Genomic DNA, 21,204 nt, shown 5'->3' with positions numbered 1-21,204 from the left:
TGGGGACCGAGCAGAGGTCCTACATCCTCACCTAAATACAATAAGCTATGACCACAAGCTAAAGTGCTTGCTCAGAAGTCAGACATCCTGGGTCCAGATCCTAGACCTTACATTCTTTGATACTACGGACAATGAATTTGGCTTCTCTGAAACTCAGATTCCAAATCTATATGGTGGAGGTCAAAGGATTCCTGTCAAGTTTGGCATGGTGGTACATCCTGTAATCCCGGGGCTCAGAAGGCAGAGGCAGGCAGATCTCTTCGAGTTAAAGGCCAGCCTGGTCTACAGAGTGAGTTCCAGATCAGCCAGGGCTAAGTAGTAAAGACCCTGTCAAAATAAAAACTAAATACCTCTTAGAGCCAAGTAAGAGCACCAAATAATAAATACCCACAAGCACAACACTCCAGAGGCTTCACAGTTTAAGGCCACCTTGGATTAAAAGTTTCTCTAAAAAAAAAAAAAAAAAAAATTAAAAATTAAAAGCTCAGTAATTCCGGAGTCCTGACTCAGCAATAGAACAGTGGCCCAGAATCCCACACTTCGAGGCTGTGAATGTGGCTAATGGGGGCTGGGGGCATGGATCAGGAGTAAAGTCCTCCTCCTCACCTTATCCTGGTCCCTCAACCCCACACTGAGACTCCCCCAGGGAAGGGCTGGGTCTTGACTCAGGGTGGTTCCTGTCCAGTGGGGAACAAGAGGGTCTGGACACATGCCACCGTTCTGCATCATCAGGAAGCTGAAGCCCTTCTATAAGATGGTGACTTCCTGGTACGTGCCTCAGAGTCCCGTGAGGGTCACTCTGTAACCTGCCGTTGGCAACGCAAGACTACATTTTGAGGTGTTTCAAGTAGCACTGTGTCCCAGGCCTAGTCATAGATGAGAAATTTGCCAGCACGTCTGCCCTCATCCACAGTTACAGGACTCGCAGGTGCCCACTGTCCCAGCCACAGGAGCTGTGGTCTCCAAGCTGTGGTCGTCAGGATGCACAGTCTCAGTAAGGATGTGCTCACAGACAGCCCGGCTGCAACCAGGCCTCCCGGGTACTTGATGTCGAGGATTCTTCAGTCATATTACTTCAGACAGGGTCTCGTGTAGCCCAGGCTGGGCTCAAACTGTACAGTGCACGATGATCCTCATGTCTCCACCTCTAGCGGTCTTGTCTCATAATTAAGAACTAAGAAATGCCATCACAGGTGTGGCTGGCAGATTGATGATATTGGTTGGTGGCATTTTCTCCTCTTAGGATGGTCCCACAGCCCTTTGCAGCTTTTTTGTCTGGGCCTGGCAAGTGGAGCTCTAGCCAGACTACAGATTTGAACCATTCAGGAAGAGATAAAGAGGGGCCCCCAAATGGCAGTGGCTCAGAGATCGGCTCTGCCACTCTCCCTTAAGTGAGCTCAGGCCCCCGGCCCCACCTCCTGGGACCTTGGTTTCTTGCTCTGGTCAACTGAGAGGCTCTCAATGCTGGCACAGGGCCATAAGTGTGTATTCAAGTGTGTGTGTGTGTGTGTGTGTGTGTGTGTGTGTGTGTGTGTGTGTGTGTGTGTACGCGCGTGCGTTAGGCTGGTCAGTCCAGCTACTGGAGAGGTAAAGCCATGAAGATCTCTGATTCAAGGCAACCTACACTATCCACTAAGACCACCCCCCTCAAAAAAAAAAAAAAGGTGGGGAATGGCTGGGGAGATGGTGCAGTGGATAAAATGCTTGCCATGCAAGCATGAGGACCTGAGTTCAGATCTCATGTTTTAAATCCCCTGGCATCCTTATGCATGTGTATGCATACCCACAATCACATCGATACAAACGCCTTCAAATTTAAAAAATAGTATCCAGAATCCAGAGCACTCCTGAAGTGTTGAAGGTGACACCAGGAAGGAATCCTCAGTTACTGAGCTGAAGCAGTAGCTGAAGCAGGAGAGCCAGCAGCTTGCCTCTCATTCCCGCCCCTTCTGCTGAACCATCTTCTCTGTATACACCCATACCTCTCCTGCTTTTGGATCCTCCCTGCACCAGACATGCAGTGAACCCACGTTGTTGAAGCCAAGGAGGAAGAGGAAGGAGAGGGACAGATGCTTCATAAGACCACAAGCTGGGGTCTCATTTTGCTCCTCTGGCCACCCTTCCTGCTTGCTGGGTCTGAAGAATCAGCCTTTGGACCCTGCAGTCCTGCGCACTCTCAGAAGCTTATCTGTGGCACACCATTTGGGGAGTACTGCTCTGCACCTGCTGTTGGTGGATTGCCAGGTGGGTCATCTGCTAGGATCCCCCGTTACCAAAGAGCTAATCTGTGGCTTTTCCTGGGGAGTTGTAAAGGCACCAGGGGCAGAAGGAAACGGTTTCAACTGAGTCTAACTTAGTGACCTGGAGAATTTGTGGGGTTACTTCCCTGAGTACAGGTGAGAGGTCACTCACAGGAGCATTGGTGACTGACTCAAAGGCAGCAGCATCGTTTAAAAAGCCCAAAGCCAGCTTGGGTATCTACTCACAAAGTCTTGTGCCCTGCAGGCAGCTGGTTACTGCTTATGAATTTTGTGAACCTTGTAAGCTTCAGAGATTACCTGAGACTTCTGAGTTTCCTCTACTTCCCTAGTCTTGCCAATAATTCCCTGCTCTTCCTAGAAGCCTGCCTGCTCCCTCCAGGCAGGAATGTTTCAGTTAGGAAGAAATGCTTCACCACAGGAGCAGAAGGCAGGCTCCACAGGATCACCAGTATGTTTGTCTATTTTACCCCACTTTGTAATCTCCTGTCAAGGCTATAGGCCTGCTGGGAGTGACCAAGAGTCAGGGAGTGCCATGGGCGTCTCCTCTGGTCTGGAACTACTCACACTTCCTCATGGCCATCACCTGAGGTTGGAGGTGGAGAGGTGAGGTGGGGAACGGGGTAACTCCCTAACCAGTTTCATATTGATATTCCCCATGGTCCCTGCTGTCCCCAGACCCTGCATTCCACCTCTATAGGATTGAGACTAGCTGGCTGTGCTGGGTTGCTCGGGGCCCCTGGAGGAGCGCACAGCCGCTCTGAAAGGCCTGGTGGAGTTGGCATTGGTGCTGAGGCCAGGAGCAACAGGGGACCTGCTGGGACTGGCAGGGGTCATGGGCACCCTGCACATGCCCCAGGTGTGTTGGGAACAGGGATGGGCAGGAAGCCAGGGTATAAGTGACAGGAAAGATTAAGTGGGATTCCTGTCTCTGTATCCAGGCATCCAGGTTAGAGAGCACCTGGTCTTTGAAAAAGAGCTAAAGCCTCTGATGAGGGCTTTGGATGAAGACACAAGTGAGAGGCCTTGACTGTGCCTTACCTGCCTTGGGCTGTTTCTCAACCCTAGTTCTCCTTCCTAGCCACCTTCTTCAGGCTTCTTCCCAACCCCACGCTCCTACTTTGCTCACTGCTCCCCTTTCTGCTCTAAGTTTTCCCCTTCCCACTTTTAGGCTTCCTGCTCTAAGCTACCACCTTTGCCACATGCTCCTCCCCTGCCCCAGCCTCCTACCCTGCTCCAAGCTCCCCCTCCCGCCCTCCTTGCTTTAGGCTCCTCCCCTGCCATTTGCTCCTGGCATTTCAGTCTTCTCCGCCCCTGCTCTAGGTCCTAGATTCCTCCCTGGCCTCATGATTGGCCCCATCCTAGGTCCCTCCTTCTTTAACTAAATCCTTCCTCAATCCTAAACACCACCCCCCTCCCTAGACCCTGACCCTATCCCTGACCTTGCCCCACCTCCACCCCCTTACCCGAAAGTCTTTGACCACGCCATTCCCCAACCCAGATCCTTCTCTTCCAACAATACCCTGCACCCTAGGAGAAGTGACCCTGCCACATGTGGCACCAGCAGTGCGTCTGCTGGAGGGTGAGGAAACCTCTGTGGCTGGCTGCTGCGCACCCTGCTTGGGGCCAACAGGTGGCCCATGATGCACCCCTGTTCTGCGGGGCAGCTGCCCAGAGTCTGCAAGGTGAACAAGGGCCCCTTGAAGGCCTCTTAGGCCAAGCTTTGGTCTCACTTAGCTTAGACCTCTAAAGGTCTAACTGCAGTCATGAACGCCAAATACTGCTTACCACAATAAAAGGGACCAGTGAGCCAGCGAAGCTACATCCATAGTGTCTCACTCCAACTTCTGGCCTGGGAAGATCCCCTCTCAGATGATTATTGGGGTCCCTTACAAGATGACTCCTTCCCTAGTCAGAATCCCATCTTCTTCCTGGCCCAACCCAACTACTAAGACTCTTATTCTGGGTCATTTCTAAGACTTTAGATGTCTCCACCCTCTACAGGGGCAAGCTGGGTGCACATGTCCTTCAGTTCTACCTCCAGGCATTAGTCCCTAAGGCAGGGACCCCTGCACTGTGGATCCAGACTGACCACCCTTATGCCCCATGGTTGTCTTGCAACCTGCTCTCCTGTAGAAACCAAGGGGTACCTTTCCTCCCCTAACCCTTGACCAGACACTCCCCCATGGCTCCAACAGGTCAAAGTTCTTAGCAAGTATGGGAGAGGCCTGAGCCACACCCCCAACGCACCTGACTCTGCCTACAGGATTCAGGCCCAACCCAGAACTATGGGAGATGCTGACCACCACCTTCCTGTGCCACCTACTGTGCGGGGAACAGGGGAGCCCAGGTTGCCAGAGCTGACTGCTTACAGAAGTCCCATCACATCCTGAGCATCCTGTCCCAACAACCAGACCTCATGGCTCAAGGTCCAGCCCCTAAGAGATCCTAAGGAGGCCGACCCCAGCTATTCAAGAGGCTGTGAAATGAACTGGGGGCCCGCACCCATCACGCCAACACTTGAGAAATGCAGGAGTTCAAGACCATCCTTAGCTACGTAAGTTTCAGGCCAGTCTGAGCTCTATGAGAATTATGTAGAAATTGTTTTGCATTCTTCCCCCTCCCAGGTCAAAGTCTATAAGAATCCCCCTCTTAAAATGGACCCCAAGAGACTGAAGTGCAATAGCCGCCTTTTTAACCAAAAAACCTACTCAAGCACCCACAGAGCAGCCCCTCACACTCCAATACACCCTACTCATCCCTGCAGCTGGGGTACCCAGAAAGCTGCTACACAGTGAACATGTGACTTTCCAAAATACAGACATCTGATATCAAAGCTGGTATCAAATGTCAGATCTGACTCTACCTCTTCAATGCTGTGTGACTCCCAGCAAACCACCTGCCTCTCTGTGCACTCTAGGGAAGGTGGAAATGCCCAGTATGCAACAGGGGGATCACAAGCATGGGTTAACATCTACACGGAGGGCTTGCCAGAGCGCACCTAGGTTCACCTCCATTTATTCCTCATGAGCAAGGTAGCTTTTATCTCATTTGAACTTGGGAGGGGTACATGCAGGTCTAAGTGCAATTGCCAGAGTTGGCCAGAGGGGGCACAGGCTTGGATGTTTGGGAGCTTCTATTCAAAACCAACTCCTGGTCCTCTGCAAACACATCCAGAGCTCAACTAGCAAGCTGCCTCTCCACAGAGAAAGATGCCTTCTGAAGATCCACTTATCCTGGAGGTGCAGACTCCACAAGCTTTATGTAATTATATATACTTTTTAATATAAAACAAAACTTGGCCCAAGCCGAGCGGCAGGGAGAAAGGTCTGAAATGACAACTATGTACAGCCACACGGGAAGCCACAAGTGGTCCCCCGTGGGGTGCCAGGTGAGGCGGATGAGGGACAGCAGGTTACACAGGTTTCAGCCAAAAGCCACGAGGGCAGGAATAAAGTGCAAAGGTCCCCTGTGGCCCAGAAGCAGCAGCTGACAGTCCTGCCCATCGTCCCCTCCAGTGGGGTTCAGTTGAGTGTGACTCGGAGGTAAGAGGTGGGCACATAGCCCTCGCCTCCCTGTTTCCTCCTCACCCGTGTCCATCCATCACCCTTGTCTTCCTCCATCAGACTGAGGTCTTCCCCCTCGGACATGGAGACGGTCCCCTCACTGGATCCTGTTGAGGAGTGGGCACGGGGACAGGATGAACCAAGCAGAAGTCATAGCTCAAAGTGACTTCCACCTCCCATCAGCTACAGAATCTGGGATCTAACTTCAGAGACAGACTTCTGGGATGTCTGAAGGGAGCTTCTAGATTGGGTGAATCTAGATGGGAAGCCCCACTGTGAATATGGGCAACACCATCTGCTGGTTAGGGTCCTGTACTAAGCACAAGGCAAACTGAGAGCCTCTGAGGGGGCTCTGAGGGTGAAAGCCTGAGTCTGATCCCCAGGACATAGGTGATAGGAGGGAAGCCACTCCTGAAAGTCATCCTCTAACCTGCCTCACACACTAAATAAAATGAGAAATAAACCCTTCCTTAAGCTGACTCACCAGGTCCTTCCTTTGGCTAATACTGGGGACTGAATGGAGGCCTCACGAATGCTTCTCAAGCATTCCACCACTGAGCTATAGTCTTCAGATTAAGTTCTTTTTGTCAAAACAAAAAATTTAACTCATGCTATAGGCCCACCTTCAAAATGGTAGATAGCCACACACTGGCCGATGGGGGATGCAGGTTCTTCAAAGTCCTCATCGAACTCAGTGTAGATGGGGGTGTCCTGGCCTTCTTCTGAAGGGGGCTCTTCTGAGCTGTGTGAAGACAGAAAAGAGATGGGAGACAACCTTCCAGGGATCTAAGCCACACCCCTCCCCTCACTGGGGGACTCTAGGCAGGGGCTCCATCTACTCCTGACCTCGTCCCAGCCCCTCACAGAGAGAATTCTAGGCAGGGCTCCACCCTGGCCACATCCCCAGCAGCTCACTGGGGGATTTTAGGAAGAGCTCCACCCCTGACCACGCCCCAGTCCCTCATTGGGAGATTCAAGGCAGGGGCTCCATCCACCCCTGACCACGCCCCAGGCCCGCTCTGGGAGATTCTAGGCCTGTGCTACAATAAGCCCACATCTCATGACTGCTTCTGGTTTCCCTACCTACCTCTCCTTATTATCCTGGGATCCACTGTTGTTGCTGCTACTGCTACTATCAGGTGGGGCAGTAGTTGGGGGATCAGGAGGCCTAGTGTGACGGCTTAGGCTGTCCCCTCGGTTACTGAGGACCCGGCTTTCAGCTTCTGCCAACCAAGCCTAGGTTTGGTTGGAGATCACAGCATGAGTTCCAAGGCAAGTTTTGAGGTCACCCCAATCTGGACTGGGGTAATTTCCTGACATCATCCACATACACCCAAAACTTAGATGACAGACAGTTGGATTCTATCCCCCCAGCACCTCCCTGTCCCCCACCCCACAGTGACTCATGCAGCTCTGCCTGCCCCCTACACACACTCACACTCACACACACACACACACTCTCACACACTCACACCCCTACACACTCACACACACACACAGACACTCTCACACACTCACACACACTCACCCCCCCTACACACTCACACACACAGACACACACTCACACACACTCTCACACACACTCACACACTCACACACACTCTCACACACACTCACACTCACTCTCACACTCACTCACATGCACACACTCACATGCACACGCACACACTCACTCACACACTCTCACACTCACACACACACTCACACACTCACACACACTCTCTCACACTCACACACACTCACACACACACTCACACACACACACTCACCCCACACACACACATACACCCGCCGCATGCCTCTGACCTCATACTTCTGCACTTCCAGCTTCAGCCTTTCAATGTTGCCCAGGGTCTCTGCAATGCGGGGCTCTAAGCTGGCGGGGTCCCCCATTTGTGGTGTTTTCTCATATACATCTTTCATCTTCTTCAGGGCCTCCCTGAGACCGGACAGACAGACAGACAGAAAGACAGGAAGGAAGGAAAACACACACTCTTATGACTTACCAAATAAAAGACAGGCTCAAGGAGAGGCAAGACGCTAGTGGTGGAGACAAAAGCCCCCATGTGCCTGTGCTGAGCTGAGGATAGCAGGTTTAGGGCCAGCCTCTGCTACAACAGTGAGTTCAAGGTCAACCCAAGCAACTTAGTGAGACTACAGCTGACTCAGTGGGTCGCCCAAGTACTTAGCCAGAGGACCCGTGTTCAATCCCCAGTGCCCGGGTGAAAAGCCAGGCACCAGCACCAGGGAGGCAGAGACAGCTAAACTGGCCAGCCACTCTAGTTAAATCAGTTAAAGACCCCGTCTCAAGAGACAAGGGTGACAGGGGAGATGGCTCTGTGGGTAAGAGCACTTGCCACACCAGCCTTAGGACACGGGTTTCAATCCCCAGCACCCATGTAAAGATCTGGGTACAGCTCCCATAGGACCCATAACTCAAGGGCCGTGCAGGACAGAGGTAAGAAAAGGCAAAGACTGGCCCTCAGACCAACTGCTAATTCAGCAAGAGACCTTACGTCAAGGGAATGAGCTAGAGAGATAGAGCAGCCACCAGCGAGACCCTGTGCCCTCCGTGTGTGCAGGGCCGTGCACAGCGTCGCATACACACACAGGCAGCGTACACACCCAGAAGACTAAAGTTCCAAGGCAACCTGGAAAAGTCAGCAAGACCCTGTCTCAAGATAAAATATAAAAGTAAGGCCCAGCGAGATGGCTCAGCAGATAAAAGGCACCTGCAACCGAGCCTAAGGACCTGGGTTCCATCCCTGGGACACGTAGTGGAAAGAGAACCGACTCCAGAGAGCTGTCCTCTGACCGATTCATAGGAGCCAGGGCACGGGTAAGCCCATACAAAATAAGAGAAAGAATAAAACGACGACAAAAAGTAAACAAACTGAAAAGCCAGCCCTTTGCACTCCCAGCAGGCAGATGCTTCACTCCACTATAAACGCCCAGGCTGCATGCAGTTCCAGGCATGGCTTCTGTCCCATGATTTCCATTCTCTGGAGAAGGCCACATGTGAACAGCCAAACAGAATCTGGCTGGCCACCTGCTAACAAGTGGCAAACGTCACTCCGGTTATATAAGGAAGCTGGGCAGAGGATTTTGTTGCCCGGAAAGAATGAGTAAAGACTTTCTTGTCCTTTTAAATCTGGCAGATTTCTCACGTTAGTATTTTGTGTTTCAGCATTAGATAACTCTCCTCTTCCTCCTATCAAGACAGTGACTCAGACTGACCGAGCTCCTGCCCGGGATTGCACAGTTTTGGCACTAATGGGTAAGGCTCCATGGGACAGGCATTTTGTTTTATTTTGCAGTCTACTAAGAGCTTTGAAACTGAGCCCAAGTGCCAGTTTTGTCATTCCAGCTACTTGGGAAATTAAGGCATGAGAATTGAAAGTTCCAGACTAGCCTAGGCAATTTACCCAGACCCAGTCCCAAAATAAGAATTATAAAAATAGATATATGAAGCCGGCGGTGGTGGTGCACACCTTTAATCCAGTGCTCAGGAGACAGAGGCAGGTGGATCGCTGAGTTCAATGTCAGCCGTGTACGGAGCAAGTTCCAGCACAGCCAGGGCTACACAGAGAAAACCTGTCTCAGGGTGGGGATAGGGAGTAAAATAAATGAGGGCTGGGGCATGGTCGGGGTACAGTTCCTGTCAAAAGTCCCCTAGTGAGGACTTGGTCCGGAGTGAAATAGCCCTTCACAGAATCCTCCAGTGCTGCTAAGGGTGGCTCCTAGCCACAGAGGACAAGCCTGTCTTAGAAAGTACATCAACAGTTTGTTGTGGTAAAGTTTCTATTACCATGAGCTGGCTATTGTTTAATTTATCCATTTGCTTATTTATTTCTATTGTCCATGCCAGTGTGCGCACACATGTCATGGCCCCTGTCTGCAGTGGGTTCTGAGATCAAACTAAGATCCTCAGGCTTAGGTGTCAAGAGCTATTAGCCATTGAGTCAGATCACTGAGGGGAGTGGAAACTTCCTTGTCGTTTGCTCAGTGATGTATGGAGAGAGGCTGCACAAGGGCTCACCAGACTCCATCTTCTGGAGGGACTTACAGGACATGGGAAATAAAGGATCCTTGCCGACCTCTGTTTTTGTTCTTCACTACTACTGTTTTGAGACAGTGTCCCAAGAAGCCCAGGCTGGCTTCGAACTTAGGATCCTCCTATTTCTGGCTCTGGAATGCTGAGATTACAGACGGGCTACCACACCCCGCTGTGTGGCAGGAATCTCCTTTAAAACCATACAAAACCTGACATGAGACCCCATATCTGTAATCCCAGCATTGGGTGAACAGAAATAGGAGATCCCCAGGTCTCGTTGGCCAGTCAGTCCAGGCCACTCAGCAAGCCCAGGTCCCAGTTGAGAGACCCTGACTCAAACAAACAAACAAACAAACAAACAAACAAACAAAAAAGAGTGAAGAGAAGCCGTGTAGTGGTGCACGTCTTGAATATCATCACTCGACATTACTATGCGTTCAAGACCAGCCTGGTCTATGTAGTGAGTTCCAGGCAAGTAGGGCCACATAGTGAGACCTACTTGAGGCTCCAAGGCCTGACACTATCACTGATGCTATGGTGTGCTTACAAACAGGAGCCGAGCATGACTGCCCTCTGAGAGACCCAACAAGCAGCTGAAAGAGTCAAATGCAGATATTTACACCCAACAACGGACAGAAGCTGCTGACCCCTGCGGTTGAATTAGGGAAAAAACAGAAGACGCTGAGGAGGAGGGCGACCCTATTGGAAGACCAGCAGCCTCAACAACCTGGACCCCCAAGATTGCTCAGACACTGAGCCACCAACCAAGCAGCTGATATGAGGCCCCCGACACATATACAACAGAGGGCTGCTGGGTCTTGACTCAGTGAGAGAAGATGTGCCTGTGCCTAACACTCAAGAGACTTGAGACCCCAGGAGTAGGGAGGTCTGGTGAGGTGGGGGTGGGGGAGTGGAAGGGGGACAAGGCATGAGATGTAGAACAGTCAGAGGGCGGACAAGGATAGGGATAAAGACTGGACTATAAAACAAGATTAAATAAAATAATAATAATAATAATAATAATAATAATAGACAAGGTACAGGGCTGGAGACTGCTCAGTGGTTAAGAGCATTTACTGAGCAGCCTTGAGAACCGAGTTCTGATCCACATAGCGAGTTGGGTATACAGCCACACAGCCCTGACTGCTCTTCCAGAGGTCCTGAGTTCAAATCCCAGCAACCACATGGTGGCTCACAACCATCTGTAATGAGATCTGATGCCCTCTTGTGATGTGTCTGAAGACAGCTACAGTGTACTCATATATAATAAATAAATAAATCTTTAAAAAAAAAGAGGACGCTGACCTCCACCTCCGTACACCAACCAATATGCACACCCACGACCTTCAGAGCCCAGACTGTGTTGGCAAAAGCCTTGTATACCATGAAACATAGTAGCAGCAGGGATGGGACCCTCAGGAAGCCAGTCAAGTGCTCTACTGAGGAGGCTATGCCTGGTCCTTGAGTAACCCTGCTTAGTTCTGCATTCATCTCCAGCCTCGTCCAGCTTAGCACGCTCACCTCTGGTCCTCCTCCTTCTGCAACTCTCGGTTCCGCTCTTCCAACTGTTGCTGGAGTCGCTTTCTCTGCTGCTCCGGGGGCAGGTGACTGAAATCTTCGGTGACCACGGTCTGCAAGATGAGACAGGATCTGAGTTTAGGATTTGCGACCCTATGTTTGCCAAGCGCCTCTCTCGCTCCTGAAATACCAGGTCCACCTTCCTCCCCTAGCAGGAATTTTAAGGAGTGAGGCCATGCACAGAGCAAAGCTGGAATCTGGGGGACCCAGCAGGCAGCAGGAAAGAGCCCAGGGTCCCACCATCCGGCCTCAACTTACCCCACGGCTGCCTCGGAGGCTGCGGAAGGATGCTAGCCGCGGTTTGACCGACTTACTGATCTCGCTCAGTATGGCCAAGGGGTCACGGCCAGAACGGGGGGATGAGGGTCCATCAGACAGTGTGGAGGGTAGGTGACCCCCCAGGAGGGACAGGGATGGGGGACGCGGCTAACCGTGGGGGCCAGGGAAGGGGGGATGAATCAGGGATGGAGATGCGAGGATGTAGTCGGAGAAGGATGGACGGACGTGACACAGGAAACAGGAAAAACAAAATGGAGAAAGAGGGAAAAATAATGATAAGAAAACCACAACTGAATGGTAAGATCACACAGAAAACACCTATAAAAGCAACAACAGAAGATTTGGGAGGTGCCAGGGAAGACAAGAGAAGGGCAGCCAGGGCCAGCAAGAGGACTTAGCAGGGAAAAGGGTTTGTGCCAAGCCCTGAAAGAGAGAAAACTGATTCCCATAAGCTATCATCTGACCTCCATATACCCCAAAATATAAAACCTAATAAATTAAAAACTATGAGGCAGGTGCCAGTCACTTCCCAAGCCTTCTTTGACCCTTGAGTCTTAGGACTCAGAGAGCACCCCAGGAGGTGTTTCTGCCAGGCTTCCTGCACTTACAGTCTAGAAGGTAGGGTGCATGACAGAAGTAAAGACTGGGGACAAAGTGATGGCTCAGTCCGTAAAAATGCTTGCCACCACCAAGCACGATGACCTAAGTTTGATCCCTGGGATCAAGGAGAGACCTGAGTCCTGAAAGTCCTTCAGTGACATCTACATGTGCATGAGCACACACAATACATAAATAAATAAAAGTAATATTGTTTTTAAAGAACCAGGGTGGTCAGACACATAGGCTAAGGGAGACAGATAGGGGGATGAGAGGTGGGGGATATCAGTGCTTGCCTACTACTCAGAAGTCCAAGTTCAAGAGAGGAGGGATGGCAGGTGGGAGGAGAAATGGCAGGTGGGAGGAGGGATGGCAGGTGGGAGGAGGGATGGCAGGTAGGTAGGAGAAATGGCAGGTGGGAGGAGGGATAACAGGTGGGAGGATAAATGGCAGGTGGGAGGAGGGATGGCAGGTGGGAGGAGGGATAGCAGGTGGGAGGAGGGATGGCAGGTAGGAGGAGATAGCAGGTGGGAGGGAGGAGGGATAGCAGGTGGGAGGAGGGATGGCAGGTGGGAGGAGAGATGGCAGGTGGGAGGAGGGATGGCAGGTGGGAGGAGGGATGGCAGGTGGGAGGGAGGAGGGATAGCAGGTGGGAGGAGGGATGGCAGGTGGGAGGAGAGATGGCAGGTGGGAGGAGGGATGGCAGGTGGGAGGAGGGATGGCAGGTGGGAGGAGGGATGGCAGGTGGGAGGAGGGATGACAGGTGGGAGGAGGGATGACAGGTGGGAGGAGGGATGGCAGGAGGGAGGAGGGATGGGAGGTGGGAGGAGGGATGACAGGTGGGAGGAGGGATGGCAGGTGGGAGGAGGGATGGCAGGTGGGAGGAGGGATGACAGGTAGGAGGAGGGATGGCAGGTGGGAGGAGGGATGGCAGGAGGGAGGAGGGATGGCAGGTGGGAGGAGGGATGGCAGGTGGGAGGAGGGATGACAGGTGGGAGGAGGGATGGGAGGTGTCAGGTAAGAGGGGTATAAGTTAAATAGGATGGAAAAGAAGAAAACAACTGCAAGGAATAGCTAGAAGAAAGAGTGATTGTGGAAGGGGTAAACCAGGTGGTGTCGAGGTATACACTGGACCCTAAAAGTCAAATTCCCAAGGAGAAAATGCACAGAAAGTGGAGGGTCCCCCAAAACAGAGAATGGAGATAGAGGATGACTCCCAGGGATTGGGGGGCAATGTCACAGCTGTCAGGCCAACATGAGATTTCAAGGGTCTTAGGATGCAGTAGAAGATGCCACAGGCCCACAGCCCTGTCCTCCCTCCCTCTCATGCTCAGAGGGACTCCAAAGCCAGCCAGTGGGTTCTCAGGCCTGCCTTCCTCTGTTTCCTTCCCTCCAACCTGGGCCAACAGCCAAGAGGAAAATTCCTGCCCCAGGACTCGGGCTTCCATGTGGCTGCAGCTGAGTCAGCGAGGACCTCGGCTGACTGTCCCCCCTCCACCCACTCCTCACCCCAAGAGCTCCGGACCCCACCTTGTTCTTTTTCCCAAAAGGCCAACGCTTGGCACGACTACGGCTGGAAGCTGCTCGGAGCTCAGGCCTGCCATCTGGGGTGCCCAGGCTGCTGTCCGACGGCACTCGGTTCATAACTTGGCTGAAGTCTTCAAATTCCAAGTCACCCGGGCGGGCAAACCCTGACTTGTGTAATTCGATGAGGACCTTCGAGTCCTTTGGGAAGGGGCAAGAAGTGAATGGCAACCAGCAGCCAGGTTAAGAAACTACCTTTGGGGTGTTGGGGATTTAGCTCAGTGGTAGAGTGCTTGCCTAGAAAGCACAAGGCCCTGGGTTCGGTCCTCAGCTCAGCGGGGGGGGGGGGGGGGGGGGGGGGGCTACCTTTGGGGAGCCGCCCTCCCTTAGCCCACATTTCACCCCTTGGGCTCAGGCTGAGCACCCACGTTCTTAGCATCCACGGACTCTGCGGCCACCTTCATGCCCTCCAAGCATTTGCCAATAATGGGAACCACCTGCAGTTCAGCTTCAGATAAGAGCCCATACCCGGCCCCAAGGCGGGTGGCCCGGCGTTCATCCATGTCCTGCAGCTTCTGGAGACCAGAGGAGAGTACAAGGTAACTCAACCCTGCAAACAACTCCAAGCTGAAACCATCAAGCCCTCGAGCCCAGGCTTGACAAAGAAGATAGAATCAGGTCTGCCCTCATGACCCCAGGGGCAGGGTGAAGGTGCAGGAGTGTTTTCTCAAAGGAGGTTACAAAGAGACAGAGCCTAAATAAAGAATATGTGGAGCATAGACAATCCTGACACCAGGTTGGGACAGAGAGTGGGGAAGAAGGCTGGGGAAATTTGAGACCTACCTAGGGCTTGTTAGAGCTAGGGCTTAGAAGGATGAATAGAGTTTCAAAATCCAAGAGTCTCTTCCTCTCTTCCTTCCTTCTGTCTCTCCACTCCTTTCCCAATCCTTCCTTCCTTCCTTCCCTTCTGAGACATGGTCTCTCTAGTAAGCCTGGGCTCTCCTGAAACTTGCTATGTAAACCAAGCTGGCTCAGTAACTTCTGCCATCCTCCTGCCTCTACCTCCAGAATGCTGGGACTCCGGGCACACTCCACTCTTTCAGCATCAGAGTAAGGAAACAGGAGCTGGGATTTTAACACCTGAGTGGGAGCTGAGGCTCTCTGAGGGACTCACGTCGAATATCTGCGGCATCTGTGAGAAGTAGAAGTGAGCCTGGTCCCGGTTGAAGCGCTGCAGCTGGGCCGCGTATTCGTTCTTGCTCTCTTCTGCCATGTGGTTCCGAAGGTGGGCTTGCTGCTTGGCCTGAGCAGCGGGATAGCAGAGTGGAGATCATGGTCAGGTGGCCTCACCACACTCGGATGGCACAAGCCTGTCACGAACTGCACCCTATACACACCTTCTCCACATCCGCCTTGGTGGCATTAATGTCCTGGTCCAGCCGCTCTGCGGTGTGAGCCGCTTTCTCAGCCTCGCGACAGTCTCGTTCAAACTTTCGCTTACTCTACGCACGAGACGAAAAGTGGAGTGAAGGATCTGCCTTCCCCCAGTAGCAGAGTGAGCTGTGCATCAGCCACTGTGTGGGTTGCACACACCAGTTATCCCGACAACAGGAGGATTAGTACTTCAAAGCCAACTTGGACCACCATTTGAGACTTAGTCTCAAAAAAACAAAACAGAACGAAAGGACAGCTCAGCAGGTAAAGGTACTTGTCAAGAAAGACCAGCTGCCTGAGTTCAATCCCCAGAAACTCCTCAAAGGTGGAAAGAGAAAACTGTCTCCAAAATTGTCTTTCATGGTGTGTAAATGCCGCCCCTACACACACACACACACACACACAAGTTCAAGGCCAGGCCAGCCTGGGTTACTCCAGACCCCACCTCAAAATAAAAGGTGTAGGCACAGTAGGTGTGCTGAGTACCCCACAGGGAGAGGGGGCCCTGGTCACATAACATGAGTGGCTCTAGGATAAGCAGCCACCCATCCCCAGCTCTTCTGGGCCTGAGCTAACAGCTGCCACCATACACACTCACATTCTCCAGCTGTTTGAAGCCATTTTCCAGCTGCTGCTGGGCCCGACGGCCTTCTTGGAAGTGCTGTGCAAACAAACGGGAGACCTTAGTGAGGTTCCAACAGGATCCTCAGCAAGCATGGGTAGGAGGGGCGTCTCACCATCTTCCTCTCTTGCTTCATCTCCTGTGAATACTTAGCCAGCTCCAGACACACTCGGATGCCAAGGCTCTCGGCCACCAGCTCTCGTTGGCCTGCAAAATCATTGACCTCCTGGAGAAGCTGGACAAATGACTGTTGCTGGCTAAACCTGGCAGAAGGAGACAAGCAGAGTTGGACCTGTGAACCCGGCCTGGCACAGTGACACAGGCCTGTCATCCCAGGGCAGGGCAGAGGAGTCAAGAGTTTAAGGCCAGACCTGTCTACACAGTGAGTTTGAGGTCTGCCTTTGCTACTTGAGACCCTGGAAAGAAAGTGGGGGCTGGCGGGGGGGGGGGGGTAGAATGGAGGGAGGGAGAGAAAGACAGAGGAAGGAGAAAGAAAAAGGAAAAAGTGGAATGAAGTCTTGAGATACATTTATTCCCAAGTCTGTGTTCCTAACTTCCAGACCTTAATTCAGAAGCATTTTGTAAATCAAATTTTTGGCGGCTCAATGTTTATAATGTCTTTACTGTTGTTGTTTGAGGCAGGATCTCACTCTGTAGCTCTGGCCAGCCCTTAGCTGGCCTGTCTCTGCCTCCTGAGTGCTGGAATTAAAGTTGTGAGCCATCAATCTCAGCCTTTCCAACATCTTCTGTGGCTGGTGGCAGAGTATAGAATCAAATGTTTGTTTAGGTTTTGGAGCAGGGTCCAGCTACATAGCTCAGGCTAGCCCTTGCTCTTCCTGCCTCAGATTCCTGACTGCAGAGATCACAGACCTAAGCCACTATGACTACCTCCCTCATCAAATTTTACAGTCATGAAGACAGTAATCCCTCAGTAGCCATGGCAACCACTTCTAGGGTAGAGGGTAGCAAGATAAAGGATGCTCAAGCCCTTCTACACGACAGCAGGATTTGTGTTCCAGAAAAGAATGGCTTTGTTTTAAGTGGGTAGATCTATCCCAGCACCCTGGAGGCTGGGGCAGGGAGATCTGGCAGAGTGAGTCTGAGGCCAGCTTGGACTACCTGAGACCACACTCATCACACACACACTCACGTACACAAGCACACGCACGTTTTTCAATCCTCGGAAACCCTGGAGAGTCACTCACATCAAGTCACCAGTGGAGCCAGATATACAAACAAACTGCTATATTAACTTCTGGAGCTTTTTGGAATGAAACTTTTATATATGCATTTATTCAAAATACAGTCTCACTAAGTTGCCCAAGCTGTCCCAGAATTCACCTTTTAGGTTTTAAAGGGAAGGGTTTAGAATGAAGTTTAAAGTTTCTAGAAATAACTACAGATTGGCTACCAGTTTCTTTGTTTAGAATTTTGAGACAGGGTAGCATGTAGCCTAGGCTACCCTCAAACTAACTACATAGTTGAGGCTAGCCTTGAATCAGCCCAAGGGTGCTTGGATGACAGGCATGCACCAACATGCCAAGCTTTGGCCACTGCTTTTAGACACACAAACCCAGTTCTTTGAGTGAGTGAGAGAGAGAGAGAGAGAGAGAGAGAGAGAGAGAGAGAGAGAGAAGTTCTGCCATCAGATACATTTTACAGATGAGAACAAAAGCAATCAGTCACTGACATAGTCCAGCTCTTGGGCTAAGAGACCAGTCCTGGCTAGAGGGAGTAACAGGACACCCAACTTCATCATAAAGATAAAAACTAGGGTCAGCAACATGGTTTAACAGGTAAAGGTGCCTGTGGCTAAACATGATGACCAGAGTTTGATCCCTGGGCTCAACACAGTGACAGGCAAGAAATGACTCCTCCAAACTGTCCTCTGACTTCCACAAGTGCTCTGCGGCCTAAGTGGGTGCATCTCGCTCTCCAAAATAGATAAATAGTAAGTTAAAAGCCCCCAAATAACTCTGCTATGGTATGTGGGGGAAAATAGAAGCTGAGAATTTACAAACCAAAACCGGCTCTCCCGCTGGAACTGAGTAAATTCCACCGTAGGTCAGTCAGCCAGACGCCCAGGGGGAGGTAGGACTAGAGGTATGAGGTGAGGTGGCCTCTGGGAAAGTGGGAGAGACCCATGCCTCCCCGCCCCCACTCCCTGCCCCCACGGAGTCTTATCCCATTCTTACTTGATTTCGGGGTCATCTTTGGCAGGTCTCTTGGGAAGATACTTTTTCACCAGACTCCTAAGGACAGAGGCAGGATGGCTGAGAAAGTAGCCCTCGGGAGGGTTTCCTGCGGAGTCCCAGAGCAGAGAGCACCCACCCTCGCGCTCACCTGAGTTGCTTCGCATAAGACTGCTCCACCTCGACGCGTTCTTTCACGAACTTCACGTATTTGTCCAACAGATCCAGCCCCCACTGTGTGTGGCGTTCCAGCACCTCAAACTGATCCTGATTGTAGGAGTGCGATTGGGGAACGTTAGGGTCACCTGGGTAGGGGGCACCGAAGTCCCAGCGACCCGGAACACCAGAGGTGTGGTGGAGTGGACAATCACGGGGCTTAGCGGTTCCAGCAAGGGCTGGCTGGCTTCCCCCAGGCGCCGCCCAGGCGAAGCGCAGGGGGAGGCAGGAAGCTGGCGGGAACCCCCATCTCCTCCTCCTCCAGGGAAGGGCCAAGACAACAGGGCCAGGGCTCCAAAACGGACAGCGGGGTCTCTCCAAGTTGGGGTGGCCAGCAAGAGTATGAAGAAGCTAAACCACTCCAGCTCCTCCCATCCTCTAATCCCCTCCAAATTCCGAAAAATCAAGAGGGCTTGGCACAGAAGGGATGAGTTTGTGCAGCTCAAAGTACGTGGAAGCAGGATTGGGGGACCTCTACGGCCAAATCTTCCCATTCGCCAAGATCCCCCGGGATCCTTCGTTGACTGACTCAGTTTCCCCCACTTCTGTGATGCCTCCCTCCACTATAGAGGCTCACCCCTACAACATCCGAAGATTCCGCCTCCAGAAAGAGGAGGGGTCAATAGTCCGACAAGGATTCAGGGAAACTTCTAGGGCTTCCTGGGTGAGGTTAAGAGGCGGGTAAGGGATGGCTCCGCCCAGCGCCCGGGGCCGAGTCCTGCAGCCCCCTTCCCCTCCCCCTCAGCGTTCCAATTGTAAGCGGGGAAGGAACCTGGTAAGGCCCCACGTGGGACAGAAGGTGACCAAAGGGTCCCCTCCCCCTTCCAGCAGGACAGGAGGGCGACGGGCAGAGACCCAGGGGCCGTAAGATTAGCCTCCAAGCCAGGCCAGGGCGCTCAAAATAGGTGACCTCGCCCAGCTGTCCCCCTTCCCTGGCCTGGTCCAGGGACTTCTTCTGATGGTTTTACTCTCAACTCTGTGCCTCAGTTTCCCTCTGCCGGTCCTGGGCAAAGTATCCCTAGGACCCTCCTGAAAGTCCCAAAAGAACTTTTGAGAGAATGCAGAGGGCAGAGGGTAGGGACCCAAGGGATCAGCCGCAAGGAAAAGCGCGGAGTCCGGGCTAAGATACTTCGGGGACAAAGAGCGGAGAAGCCAGGACCCCAGCAAGGGAGAACCGTGGGAGCTGGGTAAAAAGGACTCACCCACAACTCGGTACCCCAATCCATGCTGCTCTTGCCGCCGAAGACGCCACCGCCTCCTGCCCCGGGTCTCCGCCGCCCTCCACCGGAGACTCAGCCCCAGGGCAGTGTGCCCAGCCTCGCCCCGCCCCGCCACCAGGCCACGCCCACCAGCCTAGACTACCATGCCCCTTCGAGCCTTACCACGCCTCCGCTCCGCGGAGACCCTAGCTGGGCGCGCCGGGGCAAAGCCCAAACGATGCTCCGCCCCCTATTAAAGGGCCAGGAGCCTCCTTAAAGGACATCTCGATTTATTTTCCAAGTTTGTACCCCATATTACTCTCCTCTGCCATCCCAAACTATTCATCCTTTCCTTCAACCTCGTATTTTTTATAGAGGGTCAAAATATCCAAGCAGTCTCTCCCGCTTGGCAGGGAAAGTCCCACCCCATGGCAGGGAAAAATCTGTGGTTGGTCATTAGGCTCTTGCGGGGACCTACTCGGCTCCAGAAATCTCCATTTCGTCCCACTAATAGTCTGTTTCCCTCCGGCCACAGAGATGGGATGACTTCGATCTAGCCCAGAACGCACCTTCAGCCAAGGCCAGGTCCATTAACATACCCCCCACCGCATCCTGACTTCTCTTCTCGCCAGAGCCTCTGAGAAACAGAGGACAGGTTGTCCTTCGGACACCGTTCTGGGATACGCGCGCGCGCGGACACACACACACACACACACACACACACACACAGAGAGAGAGAGAGAGAGAGAGAGAGAGAGAGAGAGAGAGAGAGAGAGAGAGAGAGAGAGATGCGTACGTGCACAGCACCTCGCACTAGCACTTTGCGTTTCCCAGCCTCACTCAGTAAGGCCCAATCAGTACTGCCCCCAGAGATACCCAGGTTTCTCCAGTTCCCACACCCCGCCCCTTGTCCCCTTTAGACTCTGGAACCCTTGGGCTTAGGAGTTTCGGTCCTCCCAATCATAAAAGTCCTTTCACACCTTGCAAATTCCCCTGAGGCTCCCGGATAAAAGGGAAGAGACCCCGGTGGCTCCCACCCCCACTCTTCCCGGCTGTAGGTGCTTTCTCCGCCGCAGCAGAAGTGTCAAAACGCCCTTGTGCTGCAGCTGGAAGAGCGGTCTAGACTTCTAAGGAAAGACGCCCTGGAGTCCCGCCCTGGAACTGAGACTCTGATAGGTCTTGGCCCCACCTGCTGGTGGTTTGTGGGCTAAGCTTGAGATGTAAAGTGGGGAAGAGGGATGGTGGAGGAGGTTGGAGAAGGCCTCAGCGACCCAGTGGCGAAAAAGGTTATCAGACTGGGGTGGGAAGCTTCGTACCAGGGCGGGCAATCTAATTAAGAGTCGAAAACTACAGCTGGGGTCCAGTAATTAGGACTTTTCCAAATCTGAGGGCTCAGTACGAATTGAGGAGCCAGTGTGTAAAATGGTGTCAGGGAGCCTAGATTCAGAACAGGAAGAAGTCAGTGTTTCAGGTTGAAGTAGAGATTCAGCTGCTGCAAGGAGGCTTAGCCTGGGACCGAGTATGCAGGTGGGACCTACAATGGCATTCAGCCTAGGATTAGAAGGCAGCCTAGGGTGAAGAATTTTAGGCTTCCCGGTGGCCCAGCGAAGTTGAAATAAGGAAAGTTCGCCGACACCTATGGTTGCTAAAACTTCTGGCCAGGAGCTAGGTACCGGGAAGTGAGG

General features: G+C 52.5%; 1 protein-coding gene and 1 pseudogene across 5 annotated transcripts; one reads left to right on the top strand and one right to left on the bottom strand.

Annotated features, from left to right (window-relative positions):
* Positions 711 to 4,930, top strand: Sh2d3a (SH2 domain containing 3A; annotated as a pseudogene).
* Positions 5,518 to 20,594, bottom strand: Trip10 (thyroid hormone receptor interactor 10). 5 transcript variants are annotated; one of them, XM_039082908.2, is made up of 15 exons: positions 19,523 to 20,594; positions 18,256 to 18,371; positions 18,108 to 18,164; positions 16,028 to 16,175; positions 15,889 to 15,951; positions 15,254 to 15,358; positions 15,031 to 15,159; positions 14,285 to 14,431; positions 13,863 to 14,057; positions 11,715 to 11,882; positions 11,400 to 11,509; positions 7,631 to 7,763; positions 6,912 to 7,060; positions 6,448 to 6,566; positions 5,518 to 5,931 (listed from the first exon to the last, which is right to left on the bottom strand). In XM_039082908.2, exons 1-15 carry the CDS (start codon positions 19,544 to 19,546, stop codon positions 5,783 to 5,785), a joined length of 1,812 nt encoding a protein of 603 aa, XP_038938836.1. In that variant the 5' UTR covers positions 19,547 to 20,594; the 3' UTR covers positions 5,518 to 5,782. The 5 variants fall into 5 exon arrangements, with proteins under 5 accessions (XP_038938836.1, XP_038938838.1, XP_038938837.1 ...); XM_039082910.2 differs by having other exon boundaries at positions 20,089 to 20,241; XM_039082909.2 differs by lacking the exon at positions 19,523 to 20,594 and adding an exon at positions 18,898 to 18,937.
* Positions 20,595 to 21,204: the final 610 nt, after the last annotated feature.

This window comes from Rattus norvegicus, chromosome 9 (assembly GCF_036323735.1).
Source record: "Rattus norvegicus strain BN/NHsdMcwi chromosome 9, GRCr8, whole genome shotgun sequence".
Classification (NCBI taxonomy): Eukaryota; Metazoa; Chordata; class Mammalia; order Rodentia; family Muridae; genus Rattus; species Rattus norvegicus.
The sequence above is the reverse complement of the archived record's forward strand: the minus strand, read 5'-3'. Positions and strand labels throughout refer to the sequence as shown.